Source organism: Dipodomys merriami, unplaced genomic scaffold (assembly GCF_024711535.1).
Source record: "Dipodomys merriami isolate MVZ:Mamm:240054 unplaced genomic scaffold, mDipMer1.0.p SCAF_9, whole genome shotgun sequence".
Taxonomy (NCBI): domain Eukaryota; kingdom Metazoa; phylum Chordata; class Mammalia; order Rodentia; family Heteromyidae; genus Dipodomys; species Dipodomys merriami.
Genome location: NW_027206512.1, coordinates 57466777 through 57478940, shown reverse-complemented (window position 1 = coordinate 57478940; position 12164 = coordinate 57466777). Strand labels below are relative to the sequence as shown.

Sequence of the window (12164 nt, the reverse complement as noted above, 5' to 3'; positions counted from 1 at the left end):
AAAAATGAGTAGGGTATATAGTTTTCCTAACAAATTGTCAAATGAAAATTGGTTTGGATCAGACTGGTTTAGTCACATAATATCCTATAAGAACTCCATGCTTTAAAAAAACAAAAAACAAACCAGCAATCTAAACTTCATGTATGCGTACTGTATTTTATTTCTAACAATTGAAGAACATCACGGACCAGATTTTCCCCACTTTCCAGCATGTACAGTTTTTGTCACCCTCACTCAGTATATAAAGGTTCTAATTTTTACATTGAAATGTATTTTAGAATATGTATATGAATTGGACATACATACATTTAAGTATTTTGTGAGAGGCCATTCTTTTGATTACATTTAATTTCCAAGTGGATGTGGTGACACATGACCATGACTATATTCCTTGCTTGCTGCTCCAGAAAAATAAGAATTTTCAAACAGTTTTGTGAGATTTTGAAGAAAACTAAATAAAACAAAAATGAAGTTCTACTTAGTACTTTAGGATCTGTTCAGAGACCAAATCTTTCCATGAGTCTTTCCTATGCTGTGTTTATTTTGGTTTTCATTAATGGCTTTTTTGAAACAGCGCCTCCCTAAACAGATCAGCTTCAGCCTCCCAAATGCTGGGTATACAGTTGTGTACTACCATGCCTGAGAAATTTGTAATATGCTTTTTCTGTTCCACATTGAGCTAAAATTTGCGTCTTTATAATGTACATGTAGGATTTTCCCTTGCCCTAAGCAGCTCAACAAAGAAATGAAATTAATGTCAATTTTGATCTTGCTTGAGTTCTTTTTCTCTGGCATTTTGGTATGTGTTTAAGAAGAGTTTTGAAAATAAAGCAGTAAGATAGCCTAGACACAAGGTCTAGGAACTTTAAACAGTTAATTTTGACCATAAGTTCTACTGTCTTTAAGGTCGGAGAAAAGTGACAGCGTCAGCCAGGACAAACAGAAGACGCCAGACTGCTGAGGCAGGCTCTGAGAGGTGTGTGACACAATTCATAAACAAGAGAAGCTCCTCTTCTTGGTTGTTTGTGTTGTTTTTTGGTGTAAAGTAGAAAAAAATGTAATTTTCCTCCTGGTGAGAAAACTCAGTAAAGAAGATAGCAAAAATTGTAAGTAGCCAGGACTTCGGAAAATAATCTAACATTCCTCTATGAAGAGCCTTTGCTTTCTTAGGGCTTGCACAGTTGTGTCTAAATTCAGCATAGTCGTTAGTGTTAGGTAGTCATCTTGAATATGTTCTCCGTTTGTGCATATTGTCCTAATTACATGACCCTGTGAATTAGCAAAGTCTTGATTTGGATTCTTTTCCTTCACGATGATAGAACGAACACTGTGCCTATAGCGTTCGTGGTTGTGTGATAGAGCACCTATCAAAAGCTAATGTCAAGCTGTTGTTCAAGCTGACATTTTGTGGCTACCTTGCATTTCTACTACTATTTTGTCCTGTTTTTTTTTCCCAGAAAAAAATCTTCTTTACAGTTTCAGGAATTAAGCAAATGAAGATAATTTTTTCAGTGTTGTTTCAAAAATCCGTTTCAGAACTATCACGGCTCTGTGCAATTATCAGCTTTCTTATAGGATTTGGTGTTCATTTCATACAGTTTATAGAAAGTCAGCTAGGTATCCCCTAATTCACTGGTCTAGGTCAGTCTATTCTGGTTATTGCTTGAGATTTTAGTTTTAAGTTTAGTTAGTGGAATTAGGCTGTGGATTACCCAATGATAGAAGTTCAGAAATGGAAAGTTTTATTTATAAATGAACTTGTTTTAAAGCTTGTGCCTAAAGTATATTTTCAACCTCTGTTTAGTGATCAGGACATTCCAGAGCCAGAGCCAGAGCCAGAGCCAGAGCCAGAAGTGAAGGTGAGGTTACCCCGACGGGCCAAAACCGCAGCCCTGGAAAAAAGTAAACTTAACCTTGAAAAGTTCCTCCATGAAGATGGAAATTAGCAGAGATGATGGAGGCTGAGTCTTCTAAAAGTCTACTTGTTTCTTTGCTTTAATAAAGTTTTTTGGTTTTGAAATCATACGAGGCCGAATGTCTTCTGAGGACGGCTGGGTGGCGCCACGCGTGCTCTGCATCAGGACAGCAGAGTCTGCTGATGTGATTGAGCAAAGACCATCTTTATGCGTCAGACAGATTTGTTTCATCAGAATCAGAGGGGGGTCTGGGGTTTTTAAAAAAGGTCCCCTGGCAGTGGTAGAGGGCCTGCCTCACAGCGGTTAGGCAAAGTTCAAACCTTAGTACTACAAAATAGGCTCCCCAGGTGGTTATTAGGGAATTATGGCCTTAGGAAAAACTTACATATCTAGTGATTTGCATCGTCTGGAAAGTTTAGGTGGAACAGATCCTAAGACAGCTAGGAACACCTTAGGACACATTTCAAAGACAAAGTACCACAGACAGGCCAGAAAGGAGCTAAGTCATTAGCCTGTTTGGCTCCTCATTCAGATGAAACAGTTGTTCTGACAACCTTATTTTGTGATTCCTATGCTAACCACATATTTGATAATATTATCTGCATGCGAAGCCCTCTCTACACATTTCCACACAGGAAGCTTTGTAGGTGAATGCTGAGTTAGGGCGATAGCCACATGTGTGTTAGTCATGAAAGTACTTTCTGTTTGACACAATAAATGTAAGGTTTTTTTTTTTTTTATTGTGGATAATGCTACTGACTGGAAGTCCTCTTTATATACTAATTTATGAACTCTGTTTCTGCACTGTCAATTTCTAAATGGTCTTGCAATTGGCACTGAGTGAAATCAGTTCTTTTAGCAACAACTAGTGGATCACCTTTTTTTTTTTAAAACCCTAATAAATAACCCTTTTTCTCTATTACTTAGAAAAATGTTCTAGTGCGTCTGTTTTAGAAATTGTGCTTCTTTAGGCTTATCAGAGGCATTTAGTTCAGGTGGTGCTTCCATATGGAACGAAGGTAATATTGCTGGTTTGTAGAACCAGTTTGCTATGTTATATATACATATGTGCTTGGTTGGAACTCAGGAGTCAAAAATCACAATGCAAAAATGCTTATTGAGCAGAAGAAAAGGCAGACATGGTAATGGAGTAATTAACTGAAAACCAGATGATTCTTCATTCTGATGGCTGTCTTTTCCTGTGCTTCAGATTCTTTATGAATTTCATCTATTGTTAAGTTCTTGACATTTAAACCATTTTTGAAGGGGAACTAGTACATCAAATGTGCTGTAGGAAAGTCTTTAAAACAATAAACTAAAAGTCCATGTATACATAGCCAGGCCATCCAAAAGGAAAGGAACATGAGACACCATGCCAAAGCCTGTTTTTCTCTGGCACAAGAAAAATTAACTTTAAGCACCAAATCTTTAGCACTCTTAGTATCCAGATTTTTGACAATCATATAGGCATTGCTGAATGTTACACTATTAAAATTAACAATAATATTCTGCTTCTAAATGACATCCTTTAAACTTTAAATAGCTAAAGTACAATAGAACCAGTAGATATAAATCCATATTCCATCTTTCATTTGGAATTCGTAACAGTACCCTTGTCTACCAAGAGGCACAAATTGGCTGAGGCTTAAGCATGCAATTGTGCCATTGTTTTTACAATCTACAGAGAAGTGATGAACTTTTCTATGAATGGAAACATGCTTTTTGATGATACACTGTGATCAGTCTTCTGTACATATATAACAGAAAGAGATACTCTTCAAATCACACCTTTGCCTTTTCTTATACCAATTTGCTTCGAGGTAGTTGTATCCACCTGTTATGCAGCTCTCTATAGGCCAGGCCATCACCACAAGTCTTTATAATTCTAGCTTTCTAAATTACATCATGTGGAATATATTAAAACTTTGTGCACAGAAATAAAACAGGACAATTACATATTTAAACTTAGCATAAAAATCCACAAAATACCATTAAAAAGAGAAGCATCAAAATCTGTACTGCAAAAATCTCACAATGGTCTGGTGTAAAACATGAACAAAACCAACAAAGAATATGATCAACATGGGTAATGCTAATGACAATATAAAGACAAATCACAGGACTAGAAATATTTAGAGATCAATCGATAAAATGCTCATTCTTCAGCAGAAAGAATTCTGACATACAAAATAAGGATAGTGCAAGAAGAACTGCCATCTATTTTTCTTCACTTTTGAGATTTTGGTTATGAACTGTACAGCTTGCTAGAGATGCTGTTAAATTCAGATTCCATTCAATAGGATGATTAAGGCACATCTTAATAGGGCTCAAAGAGCAACTTGCTGTGTTCACATCGGATGCATTCAGTTTCTCATCAGCTTTCATTTGTAGCATGCTGGAAAGAAAAAAGTGTAATGCATTTAAGTTTTACTAATTCCAAAGAAATGACAAGCCTTGTCAAAATTTCAGTAAGATTATCTGGATCTCCAAATATTAGTAAAAGGCAAAGATTTATACGATCTGAAGAGAAACCAGAGTATGCAAATATTAGGATAGGGAAGGCATTCATCATCCTAACGGTATAGGAGTTTTTTGATTTTATATATATATATATATATATATATATATAATATGTAATATATGTAATATATATATATATATATATATATATATATATATATATATATATATATATATATATATATATAAAACCTTATTGAACTGAATACTGTGTAAGCTGGTAGTTTGAGTTCACTCCCATATCACTTGGGAGAAAACAGGATGACCTATATGAATTTTATTTGTCTACATCAGAACATTATTTAAGTTACTGGCAGGATTCAACCCTTTTAACTTGTCACTGAATGTAGCAGCATGAGAATTGGAGAAAAGCAGGGATTCCTATTTGTTGAGTGCCTACTATGTCCTAAGCACATCTTCATGCATTATTTCACTTGAATTTCACCGGCAAGGCATACATTCTTATGTGCCTCTGAGTTAGGGATAAATGTCAGGTCTTAACTGGAACAGGCCTGGAATTGGAGACATAACCTCAGCTCGTTTCCCTTATAGCTGGTCTCTGAGGTGGATAAGTCACCAGTACAAATTGTTTGGATGGTGGAATTTCAAGTTGTCCAGAGAATCTAAGGCCAGTTCCTCAAGGGCAGAGCTGTGGTTCTCTCAGGATGCTCACTCTGGTTGCCTATTCCACTGAACCCTTATATTGATGGAGAAACTGTTGGCTTATGTGGATTTAGATTTGATCAGAGCTCTTCAGTGCCACTCCCAAAGGCACACCCCATGTTCTGGGTCGCCCATAGTCCCCTGTTCCTCAGTGTCATTCCCATCTAGGAGCCCTGCCCTCCACTCAGCTTAACTAGGTCTGACCCCAAACTCACATCTCTGAATGCATCCTTATGTTTAGTAAAACATGGATGGTGAGCTCTTAAATTCTGTCCAACTGTACCTCTGTGCATTTTCCTACTAGTAATGAAGATATTGAAATATCTAGTGTCTAGAATGTGTAAGTGACTTGGTAAGACTGGACAATAGCAATGTCTGGGCTCTGATTCCTTCTGGAAACCTCAGCCAAATGACTCATGCTGTGTAGTAAGGCAGACCTGTTAGGTCACGCCTTAACACCTCCGGCTGCCATTCTCACTGCTTTGATTTTGATTTTTATAAGCAGATAACAGACAAAATGACAAGCTAAGTTAGCTTACTCTTCATCAGATCACTTTCATATGAAACAGATGTGACTGATAGGACCTTGATATGTGATAAATCAGGGAGATAGAGAATATGGTATTTTCATTTATGTCAAAAATACTGAATTTTGAAAATGTTTTACTAGTTATTGTTAGACTGAGATGCCCAGTGTTCTCAAGGTTTTATTTTCCAAGTTAGCAAAACTCAAATAAAGCAGGATTTTTTTCCTTCCTACAAAGAATGGTAGTCTTCCTATTTTTATTACTTTTTATTTTTTTATTCTGGTGCTCGTACTGAGCTTTGAACTCAGGGCCTGGGTGCTATCCCTGAGCTTTTTTTTTGGTTTAATCCTGGGCTTTTGGTGGCTATTTGGAGAGAAGAGTCTCACAGTTTTCCTGCCCAGGCTGGCTTCAAGCCATGATCCTCAAATCTGAGCATCCTGAGTAGTTAGGATTACTAGTGTCAGACACTTGCGCCTGGCTACTACTTGAAAGCAATGTTTACTGTGCTTTTTTTTTTTTTTTTTGAGAACTCAAGGCAAGCTGTAAAAAAAAATACCAGTCCAGTGAAAGCTGGTAGCTAAGCACTGGTTTTAAGTATGAATCTTAAAAAATAAGAACAAATCATGATCATAACACATTTTTGTTCTGCTATGTGTTTAATACTTTAATAACTACATTATTCCTTTTAATACTTTTAAGAGTTATGTTAAAATTTAACTTTCTAGAATCATGTTATTAAAATGTGAGCACAGATACTTTAGGGGTGCACACAATTGTATACAGGTATGGAAATAAAATACGAGATCTGAAGGAAGCAACATTGACTATTAATATACACAGTGAAGTGTTTAATTCATGTACCTTTAAACAAGCAAATACAGTTTGAACATTCCTGACCTATAGAATACTAAGAATACTGTCTTATGAAATGCTGAAATTAGAGGTATTTGGACATTATATCCAGAAGAAAACTTTTGGTTTTTTTTGGTCAGTCATGGGCCTTGAATTCTGGGACTGGGCGCTGTCCCTCAGCTCTTCGGCTGAAGGCTAGCGCTCTACCACTTGAGCTACAGCGCCACTTCTGGTTTTCTGGTGGTTTTATTGGAGATAAGAGTTTCACGGACTTTCCTGCCCGGGCTGGCTTTGAACCTGGATCCCAGATCTCAGCCTCCTGAGTAGCTAGGCATGAGCCACTGGTGCCCGGCCAGAAGAAAACTTTGTAGTTCCTCTCCTCTTCCCCTGGAACTGGGGCTTGAACCCAGGACTCAGGGCCTGAACTAATGTTGGAGCCACAGCTTCCACTTCTGGCCTTTTGGGTAATTTATTGGAGAAAAGAGTCTCACAGACTTTCCTGCTCAGGTTGGCTTTGAACTGCTGGTCTTCAGATCTCAGCCTCCTGAATAGCTAGTATTATAGGCGTGAGCCAATGGCACCTGGCTTGTAATTTTTTTGTGTGTGTGTGCAAGGACAGCGCCCAAGCTCAGAGTTCAAGCCCCACGACCAACAAAAGTAAATTTTTTTTTTACACAGGAAATCAATAGACAATAAATTGCTTTATTTCAGAGTGTCTTAAGACCAATCTATGTGGATTGCTGTGGGAATCCTGGTTCTCTGATGACTCGACTTAAGCAGAGGTTGTTTTTTTTCAGTTCTGTTTTGGATGGTGTTTTGTATCTACACATTGTGTACTTGATTCAACAGCTACACAAAATTCAGTGCAATGGCTCAGTGTGTTTTGTCAGACTTCGTACTCTTTTCTGTTGTTTTAACTTTGTCTAAAATGTCAGTGGTGTGTTAAATATTCTTTTGTGTCTAAGAGGCTTAGAGTTTATCTCTAGGAGCAGGATAGCTGAGAGAAAAGGTGCTTCCAAAACTTTGACAGCTACAGAGGTTCCTTTCTTTTAGGGCAGTCACCCCAGTCTCTAGAGACCTGCCTATTTCCCCACACATGACAGTTCATAAATTACCTACAGTGAGAGATTATGACAGTGCGTTGACACCATGACAGTTGGCCTGATAATCGAGATGACAGTCTATACCGGCTGTGTATGTGAATAAAGTGAGGCTCCTGTGTGGACGAACGAAGTGAGATGGCCTGAGACTGTCTTCCGCTACTCAGTGGTGTGTAATTTGGAACGTACAAACTGCATACTTGTGGAGTTCTTTTTGGACCATGGTGGACCATGAGTAGCAAACTGTGGCAAACAACAGGTAGAGCCAGACGCTGGTGGCTCACACCTATAATCCTAGCTACTTGGGAAACAGATCTTAAGGATCACAGTTTGAAGCCAGCCTGGGCAGGAGAGTCCTTGAGCCTCTTATCTCCAACAAACTACACTGAAAATGCTGGAAGTGGTGCTGTGGCTTAAGTGGTAGAGTGCAAGCCTTGGGCAAAAGACATTCAGAGTTAGGATTAGGGCCTAGGCCCACAGTTCAAGCCCCAGGACCAGCCAAAACATAAAAAAAAGTGGTGTTTTAATTTGCATTTCTCTTAAGAGGAAGTTAAACACAGTTCATGTGTAGCAGCAACCATTGTACCATTCCATGTTCTGTCAGTTGGGGCAGCGGTGTTTATCTTGTTGATAATTAGCTGTGACAACGAATCCTTTCTACCAGTGATTTACAATCCTACTCCCTCCTAACCTGCTCAATTTATTACCTGTTTGTATCTGCTAATGTATCTATTCTAAATTCTTTGTCACCATGTTTTTTTTTTCAGGAGCTAAGAACTTTAAACTCATTTGTTCTTTATGGTAAATATCATACATAATAATTTGCAATAGGCCACCCATAGTGAGACCAATTGGTCTTCAATTGGAGAGGACAGTTGTCAGCATGTTTTAACAATCTTTTATTTCATGACTGGTGTTTTTATACCATAATTAGGACCCCAAAGCAAGTGTTTAAGTCAGGACAAAATGGATTTCTCTCTATCGTGGATTCCGGTGAACGTCTAGCAACACTGTGAGTGCTACTTGAAGATGAAGTATTACAGAAATGGAAAAGACTTGGGTTCAAGTTTGGATGACATCAATGACCAGTCCCTGACATCAGACAGTAGCCTAAATATCCTTTGGCCTCATTTTCATCTGTAGGGAAAAAGTCGAGACACTTTTTCTGCTTAAAGGATTATGATGGCCCAAGGAGAGCCACTTAGAATGCTGCGAAAGCTACAAGTTGTTATGTACAACTGCAAATTTTGTTCAATCTTGCCTGTTTTGGTGAAGGGAAAAGAAGCTGGAGAAGAAATACTCTTAAGTCAGGATTCATCTATTTACCAAAGAAGGGCCTAGATGGGAGGAGACAGTAGTAGCAAGGACAGAGACTGAAATGGTCACTACACATCTAAATATTAAAAATATTTCACTAATTGCAGAGTCCTGAGCTCATTTCTACCATATGAATGGAAGTGTAAAGAGTATGTGCATTTACAATGTGTTCCTTTTGAAGGTCATAAATGGCCAAACAATTACCATTTGTGATCTAAATGATCATTGGTAGTTCTATATTTGAGAAAAATAAATTAATGTCTAAGAATTTAGGCCGGTTTTCCATGCATGACTGGAGAGGTGTAGTGGCTCTTTCCTGTCACATAGAGGGTAAATTTCCCTGTCAGCTAGCCAACTTGCAGGAATCAATTTTGGTATGACTCAATTTGGTATGAAAGTGTGATTTATAAAAGATGCTACTACCAGGCACTGTAGCTCACCTCCTAGCCAGCTACTAAGGAGGTTAAGATCTGAGGACCATGGTTTGAAGCCAGCCCAGGCAGAAAAGTCTGAGAGACTCTTACCTCCAATTAACCACCAAAGAGCCAGAAGTGGTGCTGTGGCTCAAGTATAAGAGTGCTAACCTTGAGCAAAAAATGCTCAGGACCCACACTCTAGTCCTGAGTTCAAGCCCCAGGACTGGCAAAAAACAAAAACAAACAAAAGAACACAAGTTATTACATGCCAGGCAGGGTGCTAAGTGTTGTCATATTACCTCTTCCAGTCCTCTAACTAACATCTACCCAAAGGGTGAGAAAAGTGACATACCTAAGCCTCACAACTAATGTATGGAAAGCATCTGCCACCAATGACCCTGTGCTGCAGACCTAACTCGTGAGTTGCAATTCTACCACGATTCCCTCCTCAGTATCCACGATTGATTTCTTCAAGTACCCTTTGTACCACATATCTGTTCTACAGGCTTTACACACAACCCCAAGGGATACCAGACACAGCCTATCTAGGACAGCCAGGTTTAGAACATGAAACTTCATCATAGCACTAACTGAATAAGGAATAGCTATTGTTACCCTTCAATTCCTCAAAGGGTATAGCCTGCCATGTTCTTGAGAGCTACCAGAGTGTTCTTGAGGTCGAGTTTCAGGGGAGAGATAAGTTGGAGATATAAGTTGGATGCATACAGAGATACAGTAGATTATGACACAGGATTTGAAATGTGTGTGTGTGTGTGTGTGTGTGTGTTTACATATATATGATCTGGCACCATCAAATTGGAACTCCGATGGATGACTAGTTTCCTTTCTTCTGGAAATGGTTATCTGTGAAATGTTTGTGCAGTGGAAATTTACTGAATAGCTGTTAAGGTTCAGCTCTGTTCTGTAACCTGAAACCTCCATCAATCTATCTAGATAGAAGGTTGTTAAAGGCACAAGAAACTTCATGAAGTAGGAAAGTGAACTGCCATCTTTTTGACTCAGCAAGGAGTTATAAAAATGAAGGCTCTCCCTGTGACTATGACTGTGGTGGTTCTTGGGTTCCAGAAAGCTTAGATGAGGACCTTGCCACAAAGCAAGGCCCCTCAGTGCTAGGTGGAGCCCTGGTCACCAGCAGGTCCACAGAGACACACCTGAGAACGTAGGGGAATCCAAAGAGGCTGTGAGGGTGTCTGTTTTCAAGGGTTTGGAAGTAGGCCAGGAGAGACAGTATTTATGAATTAGCAGAGTGCAGACACAGTATGCACTAAACATAAAAGGAATAAAAAGTGCTGAAGAACTGCAGAGAAACCAATAAACAAAGGCAAAGGGCTTCTGAAACCCAGCGGCAATGCTGGAAACTTCTCAAATACCGGCCCCTTGCCTCAAACCTAAACCACAGCTCTAGACATCCCTTTCCTCTGTATTGTCTTCTGATGGCAGTAGAACTTGCAGGTGGGCACATGGACCTTGAAGTCAGACACAGCTGGAACTTTAGCTACTTAATTTCTTCAAGTTACTGAATTCCTCTGACCTACATTAAATTCGTCTATAAAATGGGTAAATAATATTTGTGACTGTGTTATAGATCATTGCAAGGAATAAAAAACACACATGCATACAAAGAACTGCAGAGAAGCATAAGATTAATTCAACAGGTGGAAGAAACAGTGTTAGATGAAGATTTTAGTAAGTTGGGGGGGGGGGAGATTTGTAGGGCCTGGGTTCTGATCCTGAATTCAATCCAGTATTTGTTCCTCCCTCTATCTAGGGTTCAGTTTAACTAGAGAGCAAACATAATGGATGTTGCTCCTTTAGGTTAGTGTGATCATTAAATGACTTTATGCCAAGTAGAGAAATTATGATCCATGAGAAATAAAACCTGTGTCTCACTGGCTGGCTACACGGTTAATAAAAGTGACCTAATGTTATTATAATTAGCACAGAAAATTACTGGAAATGACAGGTTATGTCTGATGTTTCTGCAGTGCCCTTGTAGGCAGATAAGAAGACAATGGTTTAATTTGAATTTGTACAGACATATAAGTTAATCTTTAATCTCTGGGTTTAAGTGGGAGTAGGAGGTGAAATGTAAAAGCAGTTAAGATCTAGCCACACAGACGTGTTCTGCCAGGGTGATGATGAGGGCTAAATCTTTTAAGATTTTAAGTTTTAGGGGTTTTTTTGTTATTGTTTTTAAGATTTAATCTTAAAAGCAAATTTTTCCAGTAGGAAAGCTTCAGTAGCTAAAGCAGAGGATTTTACAGACTTTTATTTGCCTGTGATTATCTGATTATTATTGTGTTAGAGGACTGGGAAAGCATGGTGGTGAAGACCAAGACCAGAGTAACAAGTCCAGTAGTCTTGGTGTGTAAACCTTGAGATGCTTTGACCCCTAAACAGCCTATGCTCAAAGCTTGCTTTCCAAATAACACTATTGGCTATGTGCGTATGATCAGATAAAATGATGTTTATTGAAATGAACAAGAAATGGAAACAAGAGGTCTTTGTTGTGTTGGTTTCCCCCCTCCCTTGGTCATTGTTTTTGATTTCTGTATCTTTTGTCTTGTATGTTAAGTTGATTTGTTTTGGGGAGGGAAAAGGGGAGCACAGAAATGGTGGGACAAAGGGTGAACAAATGTGGCACTGCTACTCACCGGACACTACGTTGAAAAGGAACTATAAATTTGTGTGGGGGGGAGGGGGTTGGCATGGAAAAACTGGGAGAAAGTGATGAAGAAGTGACACTGTTAAAAAAGAAATATATCACTGGCTGACTTATGTAACTGTTACCCCTCTGTAATCACCTTTACAATAATAAAGGCATAGTGTAAC

General features: G+C 38.7%; 2 protein-coding genes across 4 annotated transcripts in view; one reads left to right on the top strand and one right to left on the bottom strand.

The window, feature by feature from the left end:
• Window positions 1-2037, top strand: part of Ncapg (non-SMC condensin I complex subunit G) — a 28094-nt gene extending 26057 nt beyond the window's left edge. Inside the window, exons 20-21 of one of the 2 annotated variants that reach the window (XM_070013099.1) lie at window positions 907-976; window positions 1805-2037. In XM_070013099.1, coding sequence (XP_069869200.1) covers window positions 907-976; window positions 1805-1946 — 212 coding nt within the window. In that variant the 3' untranslated portion in view covers window positions 1947-2037. The remainder of the gene's footprint in view (window positions 1-906; window positions 977-1804) is intronic. The other variant, XM_070013098.1, reaches the window with a different exon arrangement.
• Window positions 2038-2367: 330 nt separating this feature from the next.
• The window catches only part of Lcorl (ligand dependent nuclear receptor corepressor like), a 104324-nt gene continuing 94527 nt past the window's right edge, over window positions 2368-12164 (bottom strand). The window contains exon 7 of one of the 2 annotated variants that reach the window (XM_070013093.1): window positions 2368-4311. In XM_070013093.1, coding sequence (XP_069869194.1) covers window positions 4134-4311 — 178 coding nt within the window. In that variant the 3' untranslated portion in view covers window positions 2368-4133. The remainder of the gene's footprint in view (window positions 4312-12164) is intronic. The other variant, XM_070013088.1, reaches the window with a different exon arrangement.